General features: G+C 39.9%; 1 protein-coding gene across 1 annotated transcript; it reads right to left on the reverse strand.

Moving 5' to 3' along the window:
- Positions 1 to 1290: 1290 nt before the first annotated feature.
- Positions 1291 to 13989, reverse strand: scaf4a (SR-related CTD-associated factor 4a). The gene is made up of 19 exons (XM_080867477.1): positions 13799 to 13989; positions 12214 to 12297; positions 12068 to 12112; positions 11813 to 11974; positions 10839 to 10971; positions 10606 to 10742; positions 10282 to 10476; positions 9966 to 10051; positions 9758 to 9839; positions 9349 to 9525; positions 9068 to 9141; positions 8715 to 8905; positions 8532 to 8632; positions 8057 to 8170; positions 7814 to 7970; positions 7370 to 7497; positions 6243 to 6396; positions 5214 to 5369; positions 1291 to 4957 (listed from the first exon to the last, which is right to left on the reverse strand). The coding sequence occupies exons 1-19, from the start codon at positions 13826 to 13828 to the stop codon at positions 3753 to 3755; spliced, it is 3411 nt and encodes a 1136-aa protein (XP_080723603.1). The 5' UTR covers positions 13829 to 13989; the 3' UTR covers positions 1291 to 3752.
- Positions 13990 to 17988: the final 3999 nt, after the last annotated feature.

Consider the following 17988-nt stretch of genomic DNA (forward strand, 5'->3'; position numbering starts at 1 on the left):
GGTGTATGCTACATCAACCAATCAGAATCAAATAAAATTAAAAAGGGCACATTTTGATTGGTCACCGCTAAGACAGTGTCTTATCAGACAGACGGAACAAAATCTCTATAACGACTTTATAAAAATAATTAAATATATAAAATACACAGATAAGTGAGAAATATAATTTTTTTCGAGAGTAGATCTGAGAAAGTTCCCTGTACTTAAAAAATGTCATATGCATCCTTGTGAGTAGGGGTGGGTTTTAATAATCGATTCATCGATTAAAATCGATTCTGGCTTGGATAACGTGATATCGATTCATTAAAATCCTGAATCGATTTTTTATATAAATGTATTTTGCCCAAAATTCCAGAATCTCAGCTCACAAAATTTTGACAACCACCAAACATTTAAAACAGTAAATGAGAGCAGGTACACGGCTTCTGCACAAAGAGGTAAACACAAAGCGCAGACCGCGGATCAGAATCAGTGAGATGTCGCCTTTCTCACCCGACGGCACGGACACGGTCGGGGCTGAAAGCCGACAGCTCGCTGATTCTGATGTTTTGGCGGGTCCGCGCTTTGTGTTTACGCCCCTTTTGCCCTGATTCTAAAGCTGTTAGTTTTATCTCTCTCCGAACAATATTGACCGAACCAGCAGCAAAAGAAGATCCAAACTAAGCTTCACATAAACATCGTCAAGGACTCGCTCTTACTTTTGCCGTTTTGCTTCCACCACAATAAAAAATAAAAAAAAAACTGCTGCCATAGGAATTGAGAGTAAAAAAAATCATAATCAAGCTGCTAATCAAATTAAATTGATTAGTGTGAACACTGCTACAAAAGCAGAAATTTTGACAATTTGTAGAAAGATATCAGCAATGATCTTAGAGGAGCATCTGTTGCTGCCCATCAATCTGAGAAGGCGTATAGGCCATTTCCAAACAAAACCAAAGCCAGCATATCAGCACGAGCACTACACTAACTGCCAAGCACTGTGATGGAAGAGTGATGATCTGGCACCTTATCACTGCGGCACCAAGCAGACCATGTGGTGGTACTCCTCCGTGTACCACAGTCAAATGTGAGGCCATCTATGTTACAGCTAAACCTTGAACAAAATTGAGTCATGCAGGAAAACAATGGTCCCAATCACAGCAACAAATCTACAACAGAATGGCTGAAAATGAAAAGATTCGAGGTGCCACAATGGCTCAAAGTACACACCTCAACCTGCCTCAAGTGCTGTGGCAGGATCATAAGTAAACATCATACTACATAAGAAAAAAAAATTGAACACAAAAATAATTTGGTACAAAAATAGTTTATTAAAAACAATATCCTATGGTTGAAATATTGAAGATTTAATGTCCATGTCTTCTGCTTTTTTTTTAACAAATCATAGAAACATCTGTCAATTTTCAAACCACTAGGAGTTAAAAACGTTAAAGCAAAGGGCCTCTGTTGTTCCTTCCAAGTCGACGCGTTTCTCTCAGATAAAGAAATCACAGATTATTAACAGAAATTACTGCGAGTCTTTCAAAATCGTCAGTGATACAAGCATATTTACAGCAGTGTCCCAAGCAATGTTCTTCATCTCATCGCGTTAGATATACCCTCTTTGTCTCTGTTTGTGTGAAATTGTTCGGGAACAAGTATTATGCTTGCTGAATCTGGGCTTGTGATTTTAACAATATCAGATACAGTATGTCTACAGTGATACGGAGACCTAGTTAGTAAGCTGTGTTTTATCAAAGAGCATAAAAGCAAATAGCCACAGGATTCATTCTGTATTTCCATGTAGTCAAAACTAATTTATGACTGTGATGGATGGACGAGAAAGATGGGAAATGCTTCCAAAACACAACAGGACTCTTGTGTGTGATCCAAAAATGGACTTCTACTAAGAGACAAACAACCACGTACACAGAAACTTGTATCTATCCTTGTGAGAAGTGCAAGAAACCCGGGACCCTATGTTATTAGTATTTGGCTTACAAAAATTGTTCTCCCATGTCTCAGCAATTAGGGGACAAAAAAAAACAAAAACCCTAAACATTCTAGCTCACAAGAATCTAAAGCTATTTACATTTTTCCTCCCCCTGAAATTTGTTAGGTTATTTTCCAGCAAAACATAGTGTTAGGAGTTATGAGTTATTTCTGATCCTCACAGGGTTAATCAAAATGCTCAATATCCACCTAAGCTTGGGCCTGAATATTTGCACATTCTGCATAGTTAACAATAAAATAAGATTTTTATCTGCTGAATCTGAGGAAGTCTTTCTTTAGCTGAGGAAATAAAAAACAAAATGCACACACACACACACACGCACATTAGGTACGAATGTCTTAGACCGGAGGGGGGGGGATAACGTTTTCAGTGGCATTTTACTTGCACAACTTTATGCTGCAAACATTGTTTTCAAAATTTGGCAGGCAGTATAATTCTTAACTTTACCAGTAGCGTCTTCTTTGTTTCTACTTTTGATGATCTGTTATTCAAGGTGACACGTTGATTTGCTTGCAAAGGACTTTTATTTAAGCAAGACAATTTCTGAATGTTCAGATCACTCTGACTACCAAAACAAAGCCAACCTCGGGCTTTTATTGACCTCATGTCAATATCAAGCTTAATCTACTTTACAGATTTTATTATAGATTTATACTGCCTCTGTTATAGTTTAGGTTCTTGGTTATGACCAGTTATACAGGTTTGTATCATATAATCAAATCCAAACACAATAAAAGATTCTGAGAGCTAACACACTGGGATCAGCGATGTTGTGACGATACAGTTCGATAACAACAAGTTTTATGTTTGTTTTTTTAAAGAAATCCTGTACTAGCGTGTCTTTAGAGGTACCGGTAATATTTAAAAAAAACTGTTATGCTGTGACTTTTTAAGGATACGGTATATTTCACAAAATCATCAGTTATTGCACTAAAGCTCTGTTTTTATTCTTACTGATGTGATTGAAAGGCAGAAAGTGGGGACATAACTGAAAGAAGGGCTGTTATTATTCCAACGTCTAACTCAAAGTGTATATTACCCAAACATCAAGGAGTTTGTATTTTCCATTTGTCTTCTTTTTTTCCTTTTCCTTATTTTTAAATTGCAAGCCCTGCAAGTAACTGAATTAGATTTTAAGGCCACAACAACTCCTTTCAAACCTGTGCCTTCCTGGATGTGAAAATGCAATGAGAATTTAGAACACAAAAAAGCAACGAGATAATTAAAAAACAAACAAACAAACAAACAAAAAAGCCTAGGTATAATGGAGTTGCTTGAAAAGTTATTCAGTGTTTGACATGATGACAATTTGGCAAATTTAAAAACAATCTAAAACAATACCATTTACATCTTTGAAAACATCCTTTTTTCCAGTAAATTAGGGGCGTGAAGTAAAAGAAATGTGTCATACAAATCAGTCGTTTCCTTCGTTGGCAAACCAACTACAGCAAAAACAAATAGAGCTACATGAGCATGCAAACACTGTCCGTTCTTATAACCTGCAGGAAGGAGAAAAACTACGGCCATTTATCCAAAGTGATTTTCACTTGTTTTGAAACACAGGCCTAATTTTGACACGTGAAGCCTGACGACATCAATTTTCATAAGCTTAACAACATTTGTGGGAGATCTTTTCGACTTACTGCCCAGAAACTGTCAGTCAGTGACGAACAAACTGATTAGTTTGAATCAGTCTGCCAAGAACAGACTGACTATCATGGCAGAGACACGTTCCTATCCATCAGTGGTTCGCAGCAGTCTATGCAGCCTCCTCGTTTGCTTCTGTGGGTTCACTTTGAGCCGGCTCAGAGGGTGCCTCTTCTCCTGTAGAAGCAGTTCCCTCTGGAGGCGGAGCTATAAGTTCTGATTCTGGCTTCTTTTCAGAAGCTTCCACACCTGGCTCCTTACTGGTTTCCTTGGTAACCTCAGGGGTCACGCAAGGTTGCTCTGTACTGTTAGGGGTCTGAAATCTGTCCATGTTTTCCAGTTCGGCTAAACGGTCATCTTTGTCCCAGCGTGTGGCCCTCTCACGCCGTTCTGACCGCCTTGGCCTGTCTCCTTTTGCCTCGGCTCCTCTGCCTCTCTCACGACTTCCTCGTTCTGTTCCCTCCCCCCTCGCTCGCTCTCTATCTCCATCATCGCCCCTGGCACGTTCCCTGTCGCTATCGAGGCTGCTTCGCCTCTCCCTCCAGTCCCGCCTGTCTCTGTCCCGATCTCGTTCTCGATCCCGGTCGCGATCCCTGTCACGATCTCGGTCTCTGTCTCTCTCCCATCCTCCACCCCGGTGATCGCCTCCATCTTCCTGCCATCCTCCAAGCCTGTCCCTACCATCCATTTTATCACCACCTGCTCCTCTCCCTCCATCGCCAAATGGACGCCTGCCACCTCCAAAACCTCTTTCCCTATCTCGATCCCAGTCTCTGTCCCTCTCTAGCTCTCTGTCCCTGAAACCAGGCCTGTCTCCCCTGAATGGTCTGCTATCCATTTCTTCTGGCCCCTCTAGACTCCGAGGACCGCCTGGTCGGGTAAAAGGAGGTGGACCCTGAGGAGGGGGGCCATGCCCATGAGGGAAAGGAGCCCTTAAATTGTGCGGCGGGGGCATCCCAAAGGCTCCTTTAGGCGGAGGTGGCTCATGGTGCTGCATCATTTGAGGGTGTGGCCCCCTGGGCATCATCTGTGGGGGCATGGGGGGCATGCCGGGGTGAGGTGGCCTTGAGCCATGGGGTGGTGGGAAACGCTGCATGTGTGTTGGTGGGGGAACAGGAGGACGCTGGAGGGGAATCAAACCAGGCCGTGCCCCTAGAAGACCACCTGAGGGGGGTGGAATGCTGCCGGGATGGCCGCCCTGGGGCCCCACCAGAGGAGCACCTGGAGGTCCACCTGAAGGTCCACCTGGAGGAACACCTAGATGTCCGCCTGGAGGAGCACCCAGAGGTCCACCTGGAGGCAAGCCTACCTGGTTAACTAAAGACGAAAACCAAAGTATAGCATTAATATAACTACAATGTACTTATGATTACAAATAAACAATATATTTAAACAAACACTAACTACAAAATCTTTGGTACTATATTGCAAAACAACTAAGTGACTTCTAGCACTTTTCTATGTTTATTTAGCAAGAAAATAACACTTTAATGGTCAAACATAAGTCTCTTTAGAATGGATAGAGGAGAAGGGAAACATCACTTTCTGTGATAGGTAAGAAAGGCAGACTGACCCATAGATCCCATCTGATTATTAAAGATGTTGGGAGCCTCGAGGGCCTCGTCATTTTTCCGGTTTCCCAGACCTGCTGGGTCTAGAGGGGGGTCCTCAACTCCAGTTTTAGAAGGAGGAGGGGGACCAAGAGGCATAGCACCAGGGAGAGGAAAACCTGAAGAAGAGTAATAAAAGGAGTTAGGGTCCTGTTTGATTCAATTAAAAATGACTTGGACTAAGCTGGATGGGTAAAATCTGAAAAGGTGCACTTGTGCAGTTTGTTGAAGTAAAACAGCAAAATCAAACTGCCAAAATCTCATTCATAACATGCACGCAAGTTAGCAAATGAATAAATGTATTTCTGATAAACGTAAATGTGAAAAGAGAGAAATAACACTAGTCAACATCCACTATCCCCCATAAATATTAAAATACAAGAAACATGGATTTTTTTCTGTTTTACCCTTTAAATCTTTATCATTACGAACTTTTTGATCTCCTTCTGACAACATGATGGGAACACAAAAAAATCATGTCCTGCATGATTTGCTTTCAGTCACAATTCACTCATGAAAGCAAAACGATTAAGAGCTTTTTAATGACTCAATAAATGGGTTAACTGTCATCATTACATACCTCAGTCCCCAGCTGCCATCATTATTAAATAAAATGAATCACAAGTTAAAACTGACTCTTGTCCTTTTCTTATTTCTATTACTGGCAGTGTCCAGTGCTGCCCCTCAGCCTCCTAGTTGATGGTATCAATTTCAAACACTTATGTCGCTTTATTCTCAAGTTATCACATTCACAAGATTTTTGTCAAGGTCACTGAGATTCAAACTTGTCCCAGATTTTAAGTAGTAATTTGAAAATCGCCTTGTTTTCCAGTTATCGCATTCACAAACTTGGGTGTCCAACAACAATACTCTATCAGCCTTTTACGGCTGAGGGGTATATAAAAGAAGAAAACAAAAACACAAACCTGAGAGCAGACACTGTATAAAAAAGACCACAAACAAAAGTATGATTAAATAATAGAAATTGTTACCTGGAGGCATTTGCATGGGGTTGAAGCCAGGTCTGATGAAAGGAGGCAGCGGGACACCTGGAGGGAAGGAAGGTGGAGGCATGCCTATAGGCCCAGGAAAGACAGGAGGTTGGAGAGAACCCACACCAACCATTGGCTGCTGCATTGGAGGGACCTGAGAACATTTAGAAGTTACAGTTGATTTTAAATGAGAGAAGTGTGAGACAGTGTTTCATGTTGTGTTTCTATCCAGGTATGCCTTTACTGCACTGAAAGTGCATTTGGGATCATTGCAATCCTGAAAAATGGAACTGCTGCCAATCAGACACTTTCCAGATGGTGGACAAAAATCTGACAGTACTTTTGCATGTTGATAATTCAGTCTATTAGGACAAGCTCTCTAACACCTCTGGCCAAAATGCAGCCCTGAATTATGGCAAAGCCTCTACGAGGTTTGACAGATGGCTGTAGACACACTGCTGGTACCCCTCTCCTGCCCTCCTCTGTACATACATGTTTGAAAATATTTTTTTCTTTTCATCAGTCCGTAAGACCTGTTGCCATTCGGTCCCGTTCTTGTATAAAATTTGGCATTGGTCAAAAACAGTAGCAAAATTTGTTCCCCATTTCTTTAGGACTTGACTTTCTGTCAATCTCCAGGCCTGCCACTCCCTCTGTTCTCCACTTGTCTAATATCCTCAAATGTTTCATGGACACATCACAAAGCATGCAGCTAGCAGCTCTTTGGGAATCACCCATTTTGTACAAAAATACTATTTCATGTTTCTGCAACAGGCTGCTAGTAATAAAGTGTGTAAAGATACAACTTAATTAGCCATGTAGCATTACATGTAGTTTTAGCTTAGCAAAAACGCATTTCTGGAAAAACATTATGGTACAAGGACCAGACTAAAATAAAACCATGTGTGTATACTGATTACCTTTTATGTTATTTTTCGAACACCAATTCTCCAATTTTCTCATCAACATAGTCCACTCAGCATTTACATACCCACAACAATAGCAGTCAAACACAGCTGACTCCGTCAAGATTCAGAATCTGCTTCTTTTAAATTAGCAATAAGCAACACCTCTCAAAGTCTAGGATATGACGATACTGGTAACAGTTTATATGGCTTTTTTTTAACCTGTGTAGGAGGAGCATTTGGGGCAGGTACAGGTACAGCTTGTGTCTCCTCAGGCTGCTGTTGCTCTGAACGGCCGTTGTGAGTGAGTTCCTCTGGGTGGTCGAGAGCCTTCCTCGTGCCACTCCACTCTAGAAAAGACAGCATTTTTTTTTTAATTAAAACAATATCTCTGAGGAACAGCATGATTCCTTAACCCCTACAAAATCGTACTGTATGTGTATAATAACTTTCATGGGGATTGGTTCAGCTTATAGTGCTTTACAGTTGACAAGCCAATAATAAGGCAGAGCAAATGTAATAAAACTGGTAAAAGCAACATGAGGTACACAGAAGACAGAATAAAACATAAGAACACTAAAAGTAATTTGATCTTTTAATTAAATAACAAAAATGAATTAAACTAAATAATTCAAAATAAAGTGTCTTCATTTTTTCTTTTTTTACCTGGTGATAAAGTGTCCACATCGAGCATTCCTCCTTCTTTAAGCTCCTCTAACTGGTCCTCTCTGACTTTAGACCAAGGTATGTAGGTGACACCCAGCTCCACATCCCAGTACTGCTTATAGTCAGCCTTTATGCCCTTGTTCAAAGCCCAAGCAATCTGATAAGTAAAAGCAACTTATTAGTTTTGCCCTTTCCTAACAAAACTAATACATGACAAAGCAACAATCAGTGTTGCTCATTCACCTTAATGGCTTTCTGGTTAACTTTGAATGTTCCCCTGCTGAGCTTCTGTAGAGCCCTGAAGGCGTCTTGCCTATGTATCATAACAATATAAGCACAGCCACGTGGAGGGATCATCTTAAAGAGAGAAGACAACAAAAAAACGAGTGTTTAAAAACAAAAAACAAGTCATACTCATCCACTTTATTGAGCCTGTAATTAGTGGGTTTGTTTTTTTTAAACATGTAGAGCCTTTGGTGCAAATTTGATGTCAGCATTTACTCCATTTTCATCACACTTATTAACACAAACTGTATCAAATACAAATAACAAAGTTGAGGCTTTGAGCTGTCTGTGTAACAAGTTCTATAAAAATCAAGAAAGTATATAAAGTCAAATTTACTACAAGCTGACTGAAAGATTTAATCAACAAAGTGTCGGTTGCAGGATGACCTCACAGTTAGATAAACTGAAAGCTGATCTCTGTGAGAGAACTTACATTGATGGACTCTATCTGCCCAAACTCCTCGAGTAAACAGGCGACATCTTGCTGCTGTGTTCTCTTGTCCAGCTGGCCTACCCAGAGAGTAGTGCTGGAAACTAAACAGGAGAAGAGAGCAAAGAGTTAGGAACTAAAGAATGTAACTGAAAGTCTTACGATAATAAACAGATGATGACTTACTGCTGACTGTCTCGCTCTTAATTGGTGGAAGACCTTTCTGCCGTCTCTCTCTCTCCTTCTCTCTCTCTCTGCGCTCCTGCGAGCGTGAGCGAGGTGAGTGATGACGCCGATCCCTTGAGCGTGAGCGGGATCGCCTGTGCCTGGATCGACGTGTACGAGAATTGGACCGTGATCTCCTTCGCTTTGGAGATCTGGGGAGCGGGGGAAGAAGACATTTCAACTCAAAGCATTATATTTAAAAAGTGTATACTAAGAAGATTATCTATATATGGCAAAATAAACAGGAAATAAGATATAACAGTGTGAACAAGGAAACCTAGTTTGAAAAATTACATCCTGTTTTAGACGTTTACCTGGAGCCTGAGTGTGATCTTCGGCCATGTCTGCCATCTCTCATGGATGAATGGTCCACATCCATTGGCAAATCCTGACACAGTATAGAGAAGATACATTATGAGTAAAATCTGTTACAGCGACAGAACTACATCTCTGTGCAAGTCAAAGTTACAGAAGACCAAAAAACAAAACAATTTCAAAACATCAGAATTTAATTTTCTGACATTTTTCTCAATTTGCTACAATTTTATGCCCAACTACAATTTATTGTGACATCTTTATGCTACTGTTTGCCTACCTGTTGTTGCTGGGCTGCATTCTGGTGATGGTAAACCCCAGGGAAGCCTGGAGGCCCAGAAGAACCAGAGAGGGACATCCCTGACAGCATGTGGCCCATAGGAGGCATCACAGCAGGAAAGCTCTGTCCTGGTGGTAAACCGTGGACCTGGAGCTGCCCATTAGGAGGAAGAGGAACCTGAGGGGAAGAAAAACATATAACATGATCCCTCAAATCAGTTTCTCAGTAACAAACTCAGTTCTCCGTTTTATTTCAGATAGAGAGCATATACTGTAAACAGTTGTATGTGCATTTATAATAAGCCGTAGTATTATGTAATCCTATTGTTAAATCAAGCTACAAAATGAGATGTTAAGATTTGTCAATAAAGAAGAAGCTCTTTTTCATTTAAAAGTCTTGTTCTTTTTACCTGCTGTGAGATGTCCTGTGGTATATTAATCTGTGGTTTAAAGTGATCCATGTGCTGTGGAAAGGCTGGAGGCTGCTGCATACTGCGATGATAAAAATACACTATCAGCTCCACAGCTTTTATTTTGTTAAAAAAATACATTTTCATCAAAGCTTTCTGCTTTCTGGTATCACAGACTGCAGCATATAAAATAAATTAAGAAGCTTACAAGGGGGGCTGAGAGGAGATTTCATCCTTCTTTGTTTCTTCTCCAACTTCTGGTTCATCATCATAATCAAAACGGTCCAGCAATTTCTGCGAGAGAAACACACAAATAATGATGTTTTCTTCATGTGGCAACGCTTCTTCAGCCTTACTTTTCCTTTACTGTGCTATACCGTGTGATACCCTTCAGCCTTCTAGCAGATGCACCTATGATATAAATTTGAAAAGGTTTTAAGTGGGCATCTTTACCTTCTTGCCTGACGGTAAAGAAAATAAAATAAAATAAAGAACATCATGCAAATACAAGAATGCATTGTCACCTTGTCAAAGGCCGTCTTCTGCTGGGCAGGCTGGGTTAGTTGGGCGGGCTGGGAGGGAAGGGGAGGTTGTGGCGCGACCATGCCCAGTCCAGCAGAAACATTTGGGGCCTGTGGTTGAATAATCTGCGGTGAAGGCTGGGTGTTGGTCTCTGGCTTCACTGGGTGCTGCTGAAAGTTCTGCAGGATCTGTTGGAGCTAGATGCCCAAAACAGAGTGAAAGAAGAGTCAGTAATAAAGATGTGAAAGATGCTTAAGAAGTAACAAAAATACAAGAAAGTGAATAAGGCAACAATCTAATGCCAGTCCGCATTAGTAAAAACATACCTGCTGACCCTGTGAGGACTGGAAGAGCTGTGCCACGGCAGCAAAGGCATCAGAGTTGTGCAGCTGAGCAGCAGGTATCATGGTGGAGTTTGCCGTTACCACTGTAACTGGCTCTTTGGCTGGAGGTGGAGGAGAACCTGCCAGAAGAGAGAACGTTTGTTTTCAAATGCCAACATCATACATCAACGTATTAATATTATATTAATAAAGCAATGCACAACCTCAAAAATTACCTGGCTCATCTGCGCCTGTGTTGGGTGCAGCACCACTGCCAGAGCCAGCTGCCATGTCCAAGAGGGGCTGAATAACTTCAATCTTGAACACCCCATTCTTCTGCCACAGGTTCAACACCCGCACAATTTTACTCTATAAATGAAAATATTTAGCACAGGACATTTATCATTACAATGGAGCGCTACCTATGAACAGATTTAACTTGGGCAGGCAGGTAATCCAAATATACTAACAACCCCCCTTCCCCCCCACCACCACCAAACTATAACTGGCAACTCATTTTATTATTAACATCTTTAGTCTTTTATCCTGCCAAGAGAACAATCACATCTCAAGATCAGTTATAGATTGAAGGAAAAAAAAAAGGGCTTTCTAAGTCACAACTGTGGTAGTTCCAGTCATCATGGATAGGAAGTTATACAGCCCTTTTCCACTTTAAGTACTCAGAGTGGCTCTCTACTAGAAGCCACAATCATGCAGTGCTTTAAATGCTTTCTATCTATCACACACAATCACAGTCTGATGGATATGTTACAGGCAATTTGGGGTTCGGTATCTTGCCCAAGGATGCTTCGACATATGAAGTGAAGGAGCTGTGGGTCAAACCATCAACCCTGGGATTGACGATAGACTCACACCATCATCATTCACTTGCCTCCTGGGCAAACTCCAGCTCCTATATCTCTAGCTGGGGACAGGATTCCTTAAACCAGAACCTGCAGCAGGGGTAGAACTGGTTGATGTGCTGCAATGCCAAGCTCACTGGGACTACTGCACAGGAGTAGTGTATACTGAATAATTTGTTTGGGAAAGTGTGCATATGCTACCAGTTTTTTGCTCCTGCACACACGCGCCCATATGCCTGCACCACCCACCACAAGGAGAACGTAAATCTGTGGGAAACACTGAGACGCGGCAAATACTCGGGTTAATTTGCAGTGCAATTAAATTGTCACCAGGTCTCTTCTCTTACCCTGTCTTCCACGGGGCAAAGGCAGAGGTTCTCAAAAGTTCCTGTAATGTTTTTGGTGAACCTTGGTCCAAACACATCCTTATCAGGTCCAAACTGGTGTCTGGACTGCCTAACAATGGAATCCACCACATATAAGCCTGCTACCTTATACTCAGGCTTACACTGGAGGGAAAAGAGGAAGAAAACAGCAGAGTTCATTGGTATTTAGTGAAGAGACACAGTCTGCAAACTTTAATGAAAACAGACTCGGCTCACCTTTTTTATAAACTTTTCCACAATCTGGACCACATGTTTGTAAAGCTGAGGAAGAGAGGAGCAAATGAGCATGCCGTTATATTATAGACCCCAAACATAACAAATTAAATAAATATACAAGAATCATTCTAATGTCGTATTCTTACTTTCATTGCTTTGATGGCAGATTTGGTGATGGAGATCATCTTTGCCCGAGATATTGGGGGTTTGGAGTCCATCAATGAGAATAACTAGACATAGAAGATAATCATTCTGTGAGATGGAGAGTCACGACGCTGGAGGAGTGTCCAGGGTGGTGCTGATCACTTCTATTTCATCACTACTCCTCATCCCATATCAAACAGCCACATTTGGGTCTTTACTGCATTCACGTTATAATTGCATTAAATGATAGATGCAGACCAGGTGGTATCCAAGCAATGAATATCCCAGTTTATACAGACTCATAAAGATTAATGAGGATCTTTTTTAACCCATCTGCTGTAACTGTTGATCGATGCTACAGCATGGCTCAGGGTAACTTGAGTTTATTTAGTCATACTGAAAAAGGAAACCGCATAAATAAATGGGTACGGTGAATTCACAAAACACCAGGACCACTATGATGAAAATGAATGGGCAAAAATCAGGCATATTTCCATTTTGTTTTCATAAATAAAAACACTTCAAAGAATCATGCAGTATTGTATTTCCCACTATAATTCACATCAAAACAAAATTTCAGCTGTTCCTCAACTCTGCCAAGGTGCAGTTGGCCTTTTTGAATGGTTTGCAACATAACTCACATTAGCTACAACATACAGCTTTGTGACAGTGTGTGCTTTTTAGCATGCGAAATGTTTATTCAGAATAAAATAGACAAGATGGAGAGGATCTGGAGAAAATGTAATTTAGACATCTATACACCTTTGACAACAAGGTTAAGATTGTATTCGAATATGAGTCACACGTGTGTGCGTATCTATATGTATCAAATAGTGATGTGCATTCATTGTCAGCCACTACTTTCTCTGCTTGGGTGTGAGACAGAAACTACAATTGAAACTGGACGATATCGCTCAAGAAGCATCGTGGGCTGTTCACAACCACGAGAGCTCAGATATGGTACAAGAAACATGATCTGAACAAGCGTGTTAAGATGCGACAAGAAATGTCTTTCTGCCCCTCAGTCTCTGTGGTGAGTCAAATTCGCGGGTGCAGGCAGAAACACCAAAACATGGCTTGACTAGTGTTTTGACTGGACTCCTAACAACATCAACCGCCTTTAGTCAGGCCTTGTAGTAACTTGGCCTAGCATCTTCTTACCGAGCACTGGTTTTAACATTAACGAGGCTGTAATGAACATTCAGTCTGTTTGTGTACAGTATGGTAACAAGCTATTGCTGTATTGATCTTTCTACCTGTGGTTGCGCGTTCTCATTTGCATTGTGTTGGTAACCACAACTTACTCCCACAAGCTAGCAAAGCGGCAGTCACTGGAAACGCTACTGACTGGATATTACTGTGTAAGCTTAGTGGGTGGCCGAAAATCCAACTATTCCTTCCAGTGGCATTCGTTTACTTCAGGGGTGCCAAACAAGCGCAACACTTAAGCCGAATAAGATGTCCAGTTAACTCACCGAGCAGGCCCACTGCTTCGACCAGCTAGGCTAACTCCAGTGCAACAGCAGCAGCTCCATGATCAGCAGCACCACACTAGGGGAGTTCAGACACTCAGCGAAGGCCACTTACCTCGTGGTTAAAGGCGTTGACGGCATCCATGATTGCCAGACGCTCCGAGCCTTCCCTTAAATTCCCGGTTCCCCGCTTACAGCGATGTTTATTAAAGAAAGGGTCGGTACAACATGTCCGCTCCCGGTAGCTAACGCCTGTTAGCTTCGCATTGGAGGTGTTCGGGTCGGCGGGTACGGCAAAGCATGATGGGATTCAATGTTGTTGTTCTAAGTTTTGTCCACAAGGGGGCAGCATGTTGCGTGGACAGTGTACATAGTGCCCTTTGAAGGAGACAAGCTATCGACACAAACATTTGTTTTGACTGGGTTGGGCAATGGATTTTCCCAAGTGGCCTTATGAGAAACTGGGATTGTTGTGGAGGGCCCAATCAATAAGCTGGACTTAGTTCTGGTCAACATTAGTTCTTTTTTAAAATCTGTTTATAACTACATTGGTGCTCTCGTGGCCCCTTGCGAAAATGAATTGGCAACTCCTGGGTTTGACCACTGTCATCTTTACTGCACTCCAAGCAGACTATAGAATCAAATCAAAAATGGCAGGTGTGCTTTGCTGTCATAATTTTGCAATAAAAGATTTTTTGCACTGATTACTCCTTAAATGTCTTATTCTACGATGATATACTAAAATCGTACTTTAATATATATATATATATATATATATATATATATATATATATATATATATATATATATATATATATATTAATATTGTCACAAAATACATTCAGATTTATTATTAACAAGTGCACTTTTTCCTCAGTAGCATCAATATAATTCTAATAAGTAAATATCTTTAATGTGCACATCATTGTTTACACTTCTCTTAAGTTATATCACTAGTAGAATGTTCATATGCAATATTATGCATAATATTATGCATAATATTATGCATAACATGTTATGAAGTACAATAAGAACATTTTTTAAATCAAGATATTTCAATACATCAATATGTGTGTACACAAAAAAAATCATCTAAATCCAGATGCATTTTTATTTTTCTAGTCAATTGAGCTTAATGCTTTTCAGTTAATGCAAATTTATTAAATTCCACATTTTAACTAAATTATTTGAGTAAAAATATACTTTAACTCATATATATTGTACTTAAATAAATATTTGGTTATATTGTTTAAGCAATTTTGTATTTTATCTATACCTCAGTTAAATGGTTTATTTATTCCACTCACCCGTTGTCTCCCACTAATCCAATTTGGGGTCACAGGAGGGCTGGAGCCTATCCAAGCTGTCATAGGGCAAGAGGCAGGGTGCACCCACAGAGGTCACCAGTCTGTCGCAGTGTTAATGGAGTGAGACAACCATTTACATCCATGGTCATTTTAGACTCACCAAGTAACCATCTCAGGCGGTTCCATAGTGTTCTGGTTTATACATGTGAAAGGTTACTGGTTCAATTCTGAACTCAAATCCAGTTTGGGTTTGTATCTATATCTAAATCTATATTGGAGGAAGTCAGAGGAGAACATACAATTTCAACCCCAGACTGGATTCAAACCTGCAGGATTATTTCTTACATGTGAAATTATGTTGCATTTGATTTGTCTTCATTGTTGTCTTAGTAGTACGATAAGAAAACCAGACAAAATATATTTAAACAATTTGGCCTTTAATATAACACATTTAACATTAACAGCTTTGACAAACTGCAGCTTCATTTACAATACTATTCCTTCAATAAGACAAGCATGTGTAAAATGTTACCACATAAATACACAGAAGGTTTTTAATGGTGCATTTATTCATCATGTGCTTTAAATATAAATTCAGTCTTAGTAGATTTTGATACAGTATTAACAAGTGCACTAGATTTTTAGAAATATGTCTCTTTTCTAGACATTTTTAGAGTAGAAGTGCTGAATGAAGTACTAATTAAATTATTTCTATGCAAAATTAGTTTCCTTTAAAGAAATTAACCAGGAAGGTGTACTTTTTGTGTCTTTTTTAAACACAGTCATTACTCACAGTGGAGGCTTGAAGAATGGGTTATATCTCCAAAATCTGTCCACTGATGATCCACTGATGATGTTCCATTTAATGAGATGTGCCTGAAAGTGTGGTTTTGTGGCGATGTCCTTCCCTGTGCATAAAAGCATTAACTACAAACTCCAGTTACTAAATAAAATGCCTTTTTCAAGGAAAACAGATTTGTTTGAACCATGTTTCAGTCAACATGACTGAAGAATAGAAGGAATGTGATAGAGATTCCGCAAAATGTTACATTTCTATGAAGTCCTTGTTCACAACATAATGTTTCAAGCCAAAAAAATCAAAACAAAAACACTTACACTTACAAAACTTTAGGCAAGCTTTGAGCACAGTGGTGGTGGCACCATTGTTTGCTTAACTACCTAAGGACCTGGACACTCGGCAGTCACTGAAGAAACAACGCATCAGTCTGAAGTCAAAGTAAACTTTATTGTCATCACTAATGTAAACACAGTGTGCAGATATGAGACGACATGGCTTCAGCTACTGCAGCCATCCTGATGTTTAAAAGAGGCTAACGAATCAAGACAATGACCCCAAGTGCAAATCAACAACAGAATGGTTGAAAAAGAGGAAAAAATATGTTTCTAATGGCCAAGTCAGAGTGCTGAACTTCCACTCACCTAAAATGCTGTAGCTTGATGCATGTACAATCAAAACATTAAGGAAATTTAATAATCTGGAAGGCTTTGTGGGGAGGAACAGTCCAAATCCTCTCTACTGTTGTGGAAATCTTATAAGCAGCAAAAAGAAAAGTCAGATTGCTTACTGCTGTCAAAAAAATTCATTTACTTTTACCAGCCTGCTTTATGTGTGACTTTGTGTCATTAATCAGATAACATTTGTTTGTTTCAAATAACTCAGATCACTGTCTGATCACTGAGGGTTTGGATTCCATTAATGACAGACAGACTAGTAATGATCACACCACAAATCAGTAAATAAAATAGTTCCATGAAGCGTCTGTGATATCATATCACTGAGAAAACACCAGAGGTGTTTCAGCAGAGAGCAATATCAACCCCCCACCCCCAGAGTCCAAACCACGCTTATTTAACAAAATTAGCTGCAATGAATCATATCAAAATAATTAAACTATTAAATATTTTGTTAACTTTCATCTGTTCGCTTTGTGAAACATTCTAAAATAAAGCATGACATTTAAACAAGTAATGTAAGACATCAGACTTAAAATCTGACCACTGATGACCACCCTAACCCTAGAAGTACTTCCAAGTCTCAGTGTGTTATTTCAAAATAAATCTGTTTTGTGCAGAGTAACAAAAATGACCTACAGTACGTTTGTACTTAATACCTGTCACTACTTGTGCAGAAAAAAAAAACTGACCCGATGATCTCATTAAAGTTCTGCGGTCTTATTACTTTTAATGTATGGGATGTAGTGCTTGAGCTTGTAGTATAGAAATCTTCCAATAGATGGTGCACTCGTGCTATCAGTTCTTTGCCCCAATGTCTGGTTTAGTGTCTAGAAAGCATGGTCCAGTTGGCACTGTATATGCATATCTAGATATACTCCTCTCACTCCTTCTATGCGAGTGAAATGAGGAAAACAAAACACAGCAGAAACAGAGAAGTAACCCAAACTAAACCCGTGTAAGAAGCTAAACTGACACCTTCTCACACAAACTCAAAACATATGCTTCTTGCTGGCAGGATTTTTTTTAAATATAAACTGAAAGGGACTATTTAACAATTTTGATTAGATAAATTTCCTTGTCAGGTGTTATATATATATATATATATATATATATATATATATATATATATATATATATATATATATATATATATATATATATATATATAATAATTATTATTATTATTATTATTTATTTATTTTTTTTCAGGGCTTGCAAGTTTACCGAGTAGGAAAACATACACTAGGTCAGGCAAACCTGAGCCGAAGACAAACGGAGTAGGAAAATCTCGCCCCTCCCTGCAGGTGTCCTCCTGTGAGTGATGAACACCAGCGTTAATTAGGCCAGAGACTACACCTCAGCCACCGAGGAGGAAAATTGTTCTTTGTCTGACTCTGGTTTACTGGAGTACAACTTTCTATTTTTGGCAGAGCTCCGGGTTCAACCACGAGAGAGGAGAGATAAAAATCCTCGAATATATGCTAGCTGGTCAGAGACATTGTTTAAACTGGATGATTTATTG

Source organism: Rhamphochromis sp. 'chilingali', assembly GCF_963969265.1.
Source record: "Rhamphochromis sp. 'chilingali' genome assembly, chromosome: 19".
NCBI lineage: Eukaryota > Metazoa > Chordata > Actinopteri > Cichliformes > Cichlidae > Rhamphochromis > Rhamphochromis sp. 'chilingali'.

What these genes read in the sequence shown, in the direction of transcription:
- scaf4a (XM_080867477.1), bottom strand. Translation starts at nt 13,828, where the DNA reads ATGGATGCCGTCAACGCCTTTAACCACGAG. An exon ending in CACAGGCGCAGATGAGCCAG is followed by an intron (nt 10,743 to 10,838) that starts GTAATTTTTGAG and finishes CTCTTCTGGCAG; the next exon opens with GTTCTCCTCCACCTCCAGCC. An exon ending in CCCCATGCAAATGCCTCCAG is followed by an intron (nt 5,370 to 6,242) that starts GTAACAATTTCT and finishes ACTCTTCTTCAG; the next exon opens with GTTTTCCTCTCCCTGGTGCT.